The 11,972-nt window shown below is 32.9% G+C and overlaps 1 protein-coding gene across 1 annotated transcript; it reads right to left on the bottom strand.

Annotated features, from left to right (window-relative positions):
• Positions 1–7,043: 7,043 nt before the first annotated feature.
• LOC127080399 (uncharacterized) lies at positions 7,044–8,365 on the bottom strand. Its single transcript, XM_051020718.1, has 3 exons — positions 7,918–8,365; positions 7,615–7,758; positions 7,044–7,489 (listed from the first exon to the last, which is right to left on the bottom strand). Exons 1-3 carry the CDS (start codon positions 8,363–8,365, stop codon positions 7,044–7,046), a joined length of 1,038 nt encoding a protein of 345 aa, XP_050876675.1.
• Between the last annotated feature and the right edge of the window lie 3,607 nt (positions 8,366–11,972).

Here is an 11,972-nt window from a genome sequence, read left to right as displayed (position 1 = left end):
ATTTTCCATGGATCATAGATGAATGAATGCAATGATCCACGACTTTTCTGAATTGAAAAGGTGCAATATTTCAGACTTGCATTTGGCTAAAACAAAGTGGTATTCGAATACGAGTCCTCAAACGATCAAAAAATATTTAAAGTTTGAACATGTATTCGAATATAACAATCATGTATTCAAATACAAGAGTTATTGTCTTCCTTGTATTTAACTACAAGTTTCTTGTATTCAAATACAATTTTCCAGAAATTCCTATATTCGTCTACAAGATGTTGTATTCGAAAGAACAATAATTATTTCCAAAAATAAATATTTTTAAAGTTTGAAAATATATTTTGGAATCATTACAATTGTTTTAATGCATATGCTAGAGTATATGAAGTAGAATTGCTCTCATGGCAATTGAAATATGCATCGAATATAATTGCATCAATTACCTTAAACTACAAGCATTTTCACAATTTTCTAGCAACATGATTCCACTTTTGAGAATCCATCTTTGAAACTTTGTCTTGAATAATTGTCTTCATTAAAAAATGGTTGAAACACTTGAATCACATTCATTTGTTAGACATGTGACCTCGCACACGAAAAGGGGGGGGGGGGTATTGTGTGTTTCTGAAAAACTTGTTTTTGAAAAGCATTGAGATTCAATATCAGAGTTTGAAAACATATTCAAAAAAGTGTTTCAAATTAAGAAGAGGAAAAATAAAATTTCACAGTATAAAATGCGGAAATTTAAATAGTTAAGTGAAAAGAGAAGACACCAGAAATTATAAAGGTTCAATCGAAAGAGAAAATATTTGATCCTCTCTCCAAGAATTGTTCTTGGGAGTATCCAATAAACTTAAGAGCTTTTAGTAGGTTAAACTCTTGAACTCCCTTATATAAGGAAAAATGAAGTTTATGGCTAACTTCAAACAAAATACCAAACACGGGATAGAAGCGGTGAGTCTTCCTTCCAAACGGCGGATCAAAATAGTTAGTCTCCTTTCCACAAGAATCTTGGAGCGGTTAGTCTTCAAGCTTCAAACATTGGAAGCTTTTAACACTAGGATGAGCTCTCAAACCTAAAATTTAGTTTTATACCAAGTTAACTAATAACCTATGAGATTTTACCACCTGGTTGATCTCGAACCAAAACAAGTTTTTAATACCGGGTTAAGCTTTAACCTAAACTTAGTTTTATCACGAGCTAACCAAGAACCTATGAGATTTTATCACAAAATAATCTTGAACCTAAAAGAGACTTAATCACACAAATCCCAAACCTAATCTTTTTACAGGTTTAGCCTTAAACCCAAACAAATAATTTCTAAGTGGATAAAATGTTCAACCTAGATGTGAACAAAAGTTCCTTGGTGAACTTACAAAGTTACCATTCTAGAATTACAACTTCCTCACTCATAAAATGAATTTCTCAAAAAGTAGTTTGGCTAAACTTGTATTAAAATAAATAAATAAAAGAAATTTTAGAGAGAGAGAGAGTTGTGAAATGAAACACGTTTCTGCATGATTTTGAAAGTGGAAAGGCACCTCTATTTATAGGCTAGAGGTTGACACAATTTTATAGCCTTTTATGACTTGCCAATCGATTGGTAACACATACGGATCAATTGGTTGCTTTCAAAATAATCGATTACTAAGGTAAAAATTGAAAGAAAAGATATATAATCATTAACAGTCATTTAGGCATTATCTTAATTGATTAGGGGCACATTTTTTAGTTTCTCCAATCGTATGTCATAAGGTGTCAATTGATTGGCAAGATCAAATAATTTCTCATATCTTTTATGACAGTTCCTAACTTATCAGGTATGACTTCAATGTATTTTTGAAAATGTGTTATTGAAAAAAAATAGTTTGAAAACAGTTTTATGTGAGTGTATGATTTAGCCATGTACTTTTACAAGAATGTCTTTATACTTTACAATATTGTTTTGTTTTCTCAGACTTCAAGGCTTTGTCAGATGCTCTCTTTCTAGTAGACACTTACTTGAGTTCACTTGAGATGAGGTTTGAGTTATATTCCATTTGGTTACTATCAGCATATAGTCAAGTCCATTAAACCCTAATATCCTGGTTTGTATCTTTAACCGCATAACCACTTATGTTTGAGTTGTCATTAGGGACTAGTTGCCATCATTAGACATTTGTTGTCCATAAGGACTTAAAGGGCCTGGAATATTTTCTTATTTTAGAAATTGCAAGGTTTTCTCAAGGAATCTTTTTATGATAGAGGAATATGGTCTGGATTTGTCACAAGATACATGACTATTATGAGCCAAATCGGCTTCCACTCCAATGGATCCCACTATCAACTAACACAATGATCCCACAATTTTTTTCTCAGGTCTAACACAGTTCATATGACTAATAGGTAAGTTCATTTACTTAACACATTTTATACATGATATCTGTTATTCTTTTTACTGACTAAGCCAGTTTATATCTAAGCCTACAACAACTCACTTCCAAGCAGCATTACAGATTGTTAGATACCTAAAGAATTCACCTACAACTGGAGTGCTCTTTAAATCTAACTCAATCCTTACATTAACTAAGTTTACAAATTCTGATTGGGGCTCATGTGCTCTAACTAGGCGAACCACCATAGGATTTTGCTTTTACCTAGGATCATCCATCATTAGTTGGAAATGCAAGAAGTAGCAAGTCGTCTTTCGCTCTTCATTTGAGGCAAAGAAAATTTTACCTCATACCCCTACATTTATTCTTATACTCCTATATTTTATAAAAAATATCAATTTTTCCCTTATATATTTTTAACTAATTTACCATTTTACTTTTTTAAATATTTTTTAACTTTTATTTTGTGTATCGGAAGACTTTGCAAAAGATTTTCGATAGTCAATTTTTAAAATTTTTTTAAACTTTTATTTTGTATACCGGAAGACTTTGCAAAAGAGTTTCGATAGTCTGTTTTTAACATTAACTTTTATTTTGTGTACCGAAAGACTTTGAAAAAGAGTTTCGTTAGTCAATTTTTTGAATATTTTTTAACTATTATTTTACATACCGAAAGACTTTGTAAAAGAGTTTTGATAGTCAGTTTGTAACATTAACTTTTATTTTATGTATCATAAGACTTTACAAAAGAGTTTCAATAGTGAGTTCTTAAACTTTTATTTTGCATACCGTAAGACTTTGCAAGAGAGTTCCGATAATCATTTTTAAAATATTTTTAATTTTTATTTTATGTATTGAAAGACACTACAAAAGAGTTCTGATAGTCAATTTTTAACATTAACTTTTATTTTGTGTATCAGAAAATTTTGCAAAAGAGTTTCAATAATCAATTTTTAAATATTTTTTAACTTTTATTTTTGTGTACCAGAAGATTTTATAAAAAAGTTCTGATATTTAATTTTTTAATATTTTTTAAACTTTTAATAAACAATTTATATAGGATATTTTGATAAAAATAATATAATATAGGAATAGGAGAATAAACGATGGATTACTAGGTAAATACAAAGTTTTTTCCAACACCACTTGTAAAGCCCAATAGTTGAAATGCCTTATTCAAGACTTCTCCATCTTGCATCTTAAACGAGTTTCAATTTTCTGTGACAACCAAAATGCAACTTACATAACAACTAACTCAAATTTCCAAGAGGAACTAAACATATATAAATGGACTGTCATTTGGTTTGAGTCAAAATATAGGAATATGATGTCCACCTTCAACCTATCAACTCCGCAAATCAAATTGCTGATGTTTTACTAAACCATTACATTTGAATCCTTTTTCTGTTCTTGTTTTCAAATTGGATCTTATTAAAATCCACTCCAGTTTTAGGAGAAGAGGTTGTTAAACTATAAGTTAGTTTTCTAATTATTTAAGTTCGTTGTTGTTGATTAGTTATTTAAGTTGGTTGTTGTTGATTAGTTATTTAAGATAGGCTGTCATTATTATTCTTTGAATTAATGAAAGATATTGAATTCCATTTTATTTATGTGTTTACATTATAAAGTTTATAGAAGTTCTGGCAATGAAAGGTGAGTTAAGACATTATTTTTTATAAACTCCAATAAGATTATATTAAATTTATTTGTGACAGATTTTTTTCAATAATCATATAAGGTTGAATCTTCCACTCACGTCCATTGTGATTTCGATTAAATCTCGAAGTTCTTTAGTTAGTAAATTATATACAGTCCTCTTCGGCTTTACATTCTCTAATCTCAATTTTGTCAACAAAAAGATAATATTTAAAAAAATCAAAACCCTAAATAAAGGGACACAAATAAGGGTAAGAGAAGCCCAAAAGAGAGAAAAAAAATCAACGTTGAAATATGAAAACCTACAAAAGCCAAGTATTGAGGAGCTTCACTAGTCCATGTCACGTTATAAAGAACAAGAATAAGTAGAAAACTATACCAAAGTAAAAGAAGCAAACCAATAATGAAAATAAAATAGTAGTCGCTCACGCATGCTTTGAAAGTCTATACCATTATTAAAAAAGAAAGATATGTAGTGAATTAGGAAGACAGAACGTGATGCTTCAAATCTTTTTTTGAAAAATTATCCTTTTATTCTCCACTTTCATTGTATTCCTTTCGTCCCATAACTAGTCACTTAATTAACGATTTCAGGCATATATATATATATATATATATATATATATATATATATATATATATATATATATATATATATATATATATATAAAAGAAAAAATAATGTTTTTTTTATCAAACTATTCATTATCAAATAATGGGAGTGATGGAAATAGTAAACGAGTAAAATTGAGAAAAAAAATTAATTTGTATTGTAAATTGAAAAAATCATTTATTTTGGAATAATTTTATTTTATTAATGAATCACTTATTGTATAATCGAGGGAGTATCTTTTTAAGATTTTAGAAATTTTATAATTTATAAATGTAGGTTGATCACCATTTTGTTAGTGCTTGAGGCACTTTTAGTGAGGAGAGAAAGAAAGAATAAGGAAATAATGATTGTAAGTGATTTGAATACTAAGTAAAATAACAAACTAATTAATAAATCCTAAACTCTAATTAGCTTTGGGTTTGGGCCACACAACTCAACTTAGACTATATCTAATATCTCAACATACCCCTCTATAATCCAAGTTGTCGAAACACACTAATCATTGTCGATATGAACTACTCCTAATTTCTTTCTCAGCGTTAGAAACTTGTCGTTCTTCAATCCTTTGGTGAAAATGTTAGCCAATTGTGCTTCACTTGAGCTATGCCTTGTTGTCAATCTACAGTTCCATAGGTTTCTTCACTTCGACCTCGATCTCTTCCAGCACATATCTAATCCAAATTGCTTGACACACATCATAAGATCCTGTTATATATTCAGCCTCACACGATGATAATGCCACCACAGGTTTCTTTCTCGAGTACCATGAGATTGGAGCACCAAATACTTGAAAGAAATAACCACTAGTGCTTCTTCGACCTTCCTTATCACCACACCAATCAACATTCGAATAACAAGTAACCATAGCTTCTTTGATTTTAGAGTCTCATAGAAATAAAATTCTATAGTTTGTTGATCATTTTTAGTATCTCAAGATTCTTCTTGCAACCTTCATGTGTGGCACCCTTGGTTCACTAATATATTTGCTCACTAATCCTACTAAGAAACATATATCAGGTCGACAGTTGCCCACCTATCTCAGAGATCTGACAAAGTATGAGTCTATCTTCTTGTTACATGCCCTAGGTGCCTGCTTGAGACCATAGAGCGCTTTGTGCAACTTGTATACTTTCATTGCTTCCTCATGAATCACAAATCCAAGAGGTTGTATGACATACAACTCTTCATCTAAAGGTCCATTAAAAATTCCAATTTCACATCTAAGTTAAATGTAGACCAACCTTGCTTACATGCCAAGGCTACCACTAGTCGAATAATTTCCAATCTTGAGACAGGTGCAAAGACTTCAGAGTAGTCGAGTTCTGCTCGCTGAAGAAATCCTCGAGCTACCAATCTCGTCTTATGTCTTGCTATCGACCCATCAACATTGGGCTTTAACTTGAACACTTAATTAACTTTGATAGCTTTTGTATGGACCGCAATTCGACAAAATTCCATGTGTTATTTCTTTCGATTGCTTGTAACTCTTTGACCATAACAGACTTCCACTTCATATTCTTTAAAGTCTCACTATAGTTTATTGGTTTAACACATGCAAGTAAAGAAAAATAAAATAGTTCTCCATCTGTTGTGACTTCATTATCACCAACCACTTCATAGTCTTGAAGTTTTGCTGGTAGAGCTCTAGTTCTTTAAGGTGCCTGACTTATGCTAGCCATAATCTGTCCGACTTCGAATATGTCGGGTATGTCAGTAACAACTTCGACTTCAATTGGAATATTGGCAATATCTTCTACTTCGACATCATTACTTGCTTCGTTGAAATCATAGTTCATCAATGACTTGTCAATTGCATTACTAGAATTCCAATCCTAGACAGAATTTTAATCAATTACAATATCTCGACTAATCATAATATTTTTTTGGTTAATTGGATTGAACAACCTGTATGCTCCAGTCTTATGATATCTCACCAGAATCATAGGTTCACTCTTGTCATCAAGCTTCCTTCTTCTTGCATCAGGAACATGCTTGTAACACATAGAGTCAAACACCTTTAGATGACTCACAGATGGTCGTTTGCCACTCCACACTTCTTCAGAAAACTTGTTCTTCAACTTCTTGGTAGGGCACATATTCAGTATATAAACAGCAGTCAAAACAACTTCACCCCATAAGGATTTTGGGAAATTCTTCTACTTCAGCATGCATCTCGCCATGTCCAATATGGTTATGTTTCTTCTTTCTGTTATTCCATTATATTGAGGAGTATAAGGAGCAGTTACCTCATGATCAACACCATGTTCTGCACAAAATGCTTCAAATATCTTGGATGTGTATTCGCTACCTCTATTTGTTTGCAGCACCTTGATCTTCTTTTCACTCTGGTTTTCGACAAGCATCTTGAATCTTTTAAAGATTTTGAATACTTCGTCCTTTTTCTTGATCACATAGATCCATAGATTTCAACTAAACTCATCGATAACGAAACAAAATACTTGTTTCCACCAATGATATGCTCCTCAAAAGGACCACATACGTCTGAATGTACAACTTCGAGTATGCAGGAGGATCTCATTGGCATAGTCGAAACGAAAGAATTCCTATACCTCTTTTCGACTAGACAACCTTCACAGAGCTTGTCGGGCATCTCAAGACTTGGTATACCAGCTACCATATCTTGAGTGATCAGTTGATTGAGCGACCTAAAATTAAGATGGCCAAACCTCAAATTCCATACCCAACTATTTTTACGGTCGACAACTATTTTCAGACATTGTACCTCAGTCGAACTAATAATGGTCTTAAATTTTCTATTCTTCGATAACGGAGATTTCAATACCAAGTTATTCTGGATGTTGAAAATTTCTAAGGCTCCATCTTTCATAACCACTGAGAGCCCATTTTCAACCAATTGTCCAATACTTAGCAGATTTCACTTCATTCCAGGACATATAGTACATCTTAGATCAAGGCTTTCGCTCAATTAGTCCTTTGAATAACTATGCTGCTAGTACCTTCAGCTTGTAACGAGCTATTATCAGCAAGTTTTACCTTTTTCTTCTTCGACTCGTCGAAATCTCTTAACCATACTTTTTGACCAGTCATGTGATTCGAGAAGCCTGACTCGAGTAAGCAGATATTGGATCCGACATGGTCATCTGCAATTGCATCCATAACCACCATATCATCAGAATCATCTGAATTTTGACGTACATGATTCTCTCCTTAGTCCTTGCCTTTTTTATATCCCTTGTCTTTCTTGTACCAATAATGCTTGGCAAAGTGACCCCACTTTTCATAGTTATAGCATTGCACACCTTTTTTCTCTTCTTTGTCTTTCTGATAGGAATTTCCTTCTCCTCTTTTCGAGGATTCAGAAGCTCTATCATCGAACTTATTCTTGTGAGGATTCGACCAAGACTTTTTTCCCTGAGTCTTGGCGATTTTGACTTTGAACTCGTTGGAACCACCATTATTCTTCCATGACTGAGCTTGTAGTGCTTGTATCGAGTCTTGAACTCCTTTCCTTTCGAAAATCCCAATCTCATGCGCCTCCAACGAACTAACCAAATCTTCCAGTTTTAAGGTTTCAAGATTGTTGGATTCTTGAATAGCTATGATAATATGATCAAAGTGAGAGGTTAACATACACATTAATTTATCAACTATCATCTTATCAGTTAGGGTTTCACTATAACCCTTCCTGAGATGGACGAGTTTCTGCACCTTCGACACATAGCCTGCAATCTTTTCCTCTTCTCCCATCGACAACAATTCATATTGTCGTCGCAAAGTTTGCAACTTGACAACCTTGACTTTCTCTCCTCCTTCATATTACTTGACAAGAATATCCCATGCCTTCTTTTCTGATTCAACATGAGCGATTTTATCGAAATTAGATGCATCCTTGTGAGTGGTTCTTTGTGCATCTGTTGCATCTTCACCAACCGCAGGAACACCGTTAGTAACCATTTCTAGGGTTCCATGAAAGTCATATAGAGATTTCATATGTTTTCTCCATCGAAGCCAATTCTTGTCATCAAGATTTGGAAGGGAGTTTGGTAAATTTATGTTACCATTCATCTTTGCAGCGATTAATCAACAACAACCCACGATCCCGGAAACACGATCTTTGTGTGTGATTCTTGAAAACACAATCAAGAATCTAACCGGAGCTCTAGATACTAATTTATTAGTGCTTGGGGAACTTTTAGTGAGGAGAGAAATAGAGAATAACGAAATAAGGATTGTATTATTGAATTTAATGATAATACTGAATTACAAAGTGTTTATTTATATACACCTAAGTGACATGAATATTAAGTAAAATAAAAAAAAAGTAACAAACTCTATATCCTAATTAGCTTTGGGCTTGGGCCACACAACTCAACTTGGGTTATATATAATATCTCAACACATTTAACAATGATAAAAACAAATAAAAACTCAATAAATTTTAAACTTTGCGCGATAATCTATCTTACACATCTTCAAAGATGATTTTGATATTTTTTTCTCGATAAAATTCAACTATCTTATGTGCGCAACTAACCAGATTAAGAGACTGAGTTCTTATAAACGTAGGTTAATCATCATTTAACAATCTATCTTACACGTATTCAAAGACGATTTTGATCTTTTTTCTGACAAAAGTTGAATATCTTCTGTGTGCAACTCCCCATATTAATAGACCGATTTCAAACCAATTACTTTAGATTAAGTTGAAAGAGATTTCTTACCCTCTTTTATATATGTTTTGGGCCAACCAAAGACCCAATACATATGTGATTCATACATCTAGCCCAACAAAGCAAGGCCCATAAAAATTATCTAATATATATAATTAACAATGAAATTCAAGGTACACTTTATAATCTCATTTTTCTCACTACACTCGTCTTGAACTATGCAAATGACTTGGACGTTGGAGTGCTAACCTTACAGGTTCACCTCTCATGCTATCATATTGGAGATCAGCAACACCGTGTTCGGAGTCCATCATCATCAATCAATCATAATTCATGTTCCATACAAATTTATATCACAAAACTTATTCCAAAGCTCATTTCATTCCCAACCCCGTGTTAGAGAACTCATCCTCAAGGCTTCCAGATCCAACTATCAATCGTGATGACTATAAGTAGGAAGACGGAAGGAGACATTTTGAAAGGGATAATCCCCCCGTTATCGCCAGATCTCACCCTACCCAAAAGTGAAACTAAAATAATCCATGAATTAGTGTTATCACAGTTAAAGAAGAGAACCTTTATCAGGAATTCTAAATTATACCTTATTATAGTGTTATGTCATGCCACTTTAAAAGGCTCAATCTATAGCAAAATCTTGACTGATCCAAACGTAGCTTGAAAGGAAAACAACAATAGTTTCCCATGCATAAGTTGAGGTGGAAGGAAAAGAGAACTACATGAATCCAAGAACCACCTACGAAGGGAGGTTTACCAACAGTGTCCATTTCTATTATCGAGCAAGTTGAGTTGACAAGTACGACAACTCAATAACGAGTTTGAGGCACGCCTATCTCCAAGAGTACAACCTCGAAAAAGAATCCATCTAACCCACCTCAGTATCAGGATAAGGAAGCAATCCAGATAAATTTTGGCCCATGATCTCAAGCAAAACACCAGATGCGAAAACCTGTAGAAGTCGATCTTTATGGCTCAATGTGGAGAGAGGAAACATGTAGGGAAATAAAATCTATTGACTTATATCCTATCAAAGGTGAAACCAATTTTAGGACAACTAAATGTGAAACCCTTGATGCCGATTTTTAAAGGGCCGCATGTCAACCCTCTCAACAAGCAAGATAAGTATTTATAAAATCCTCAAAAAATAAATAAGTAAATATTTATTCTAAATAAATATTGTACGCACAAATAGTATCATGATCCTAAAAAATATGGCAACGATTTCCTTTGTCAAACAGGACCATACTAGGATGTAGAGCCCATAAGACTTACACTCTAAACCAAGATAAAAACCTAGGGGGAAGGGACGGGAACCCCGACCTTGATCAGGGACGGTTCCTAGTGACGCTAAAGACTTACACCATCTCCCCTCGATTATGATGAGTAACAATAAGCTTAGCAGTTACACTAGTTACCTTTGATTGAGATGGTTAGCGACGACGTTCAATAATTACGCAAACTCTCTTCTATCAGGATGAGTGATGATAAGGATCAATGATCACACTAGTTTCCACCAATGGGACATGTGAGAACAAGTTTCAAAGACCTTTTCAGCTCCTATCGAGAAAAGACCCAAATAAGATAATACAAATGGTAAAAGTCCGTAACTAAGGGAACAATCTGATCTAATTCTAACAAGAGAGGAACTTACAAGCTTACTCAAAGCTAAGAGACAAAGTCGAGAATGGTCCAACTAGTATAGCAAGAATACCATGGAGATTATTAAATAAACACTACTACAAGTAACACTTTTTATGACGAATGTTACACCTCGAATAATAAAAAACCGAGGGTATAGGTCTTGGGAGCGCCATGTTTTATTTTTAAAAATAAATAAATAAGCAACCTGTTCCCTCGTATTTTAAGAAAATCAAGGGATTATATCTATAAGGGAGCTCGCTTCGAATCCTAGTTACTTCATTTTATGTTTTTTTTCAATGGTTTAATTAGTATTTCTCACTTGACCCTTTTCCAACTTCACTTTTTTTTTCATTTTTTATTAGTATTTATCTCTGTTACATGGTCCAACTGAGATCTATTACATGGTCCAACTGAGATGTAATATATTTTGTATCAACAATTTCAAATTACTATTTTTAAAAGCCCATTTTAATTTTTTATTTTATATATTCAAATCCCTCTGTTTTTATCCTATTGTGTTTTTTATATTTTATATTTTTAATTAATACTTTCACGTCAACGTTTATATAAAACCGACGTGTCACATATTTTTCATGAAATACTTCAGACTTCTATCAAAGGTCAAACGTCATTTTGTCACTCTCATTTTGCAACAACAAAAAACTAGGCGATTGTCATCACTCTCATCAAAACTCGAATATCATCTCTATTCCAACCAAAACTCGTTTAAGGTATATTTGGTCTTTTTTTTCTCACTGAAACGTTAGTTAGAATGTTTTTATGTGTTGTTTGATTCACTGAAATAATTTATCTTGATCATTATTTTACTTTTCACTTAAATGTTTGTTAGTGTGTTTCTACATGTTGTTTGATTCACTGAAATAGTTTCTCTTAATCATTTTGAGATTTATTTAGATAGTCACAGCTGATTAGACAAACAGCTCCCATACGCTGCAACCTTTGTTAATACAAAACGTAAAAGAAAAACTAGAGGTGCCACGATGTATACCAAGGTGAAAAAAGCC

This window comes from Lathyrus oleraceus, chromosome 5 (genome assembly GCF_024323335.1).
Source record: "Lathyrus oleraceus cultivar Zhongwan6 chromosome 5, CAAS_Psat_ZW6_1.0, whole genome shotgun sequence".
Classification (NCBI taxonomy): domain Eukaryota; kingdom Viridiplantae; phylum Streptophyta; class Magnoliopsida; order Fabales; family Fabaceae; genus Lathyrus; species Lathyrus oleraceus.
This window is presented reverse-complemented; position numbering and strand designations above follow the sequence as displayed.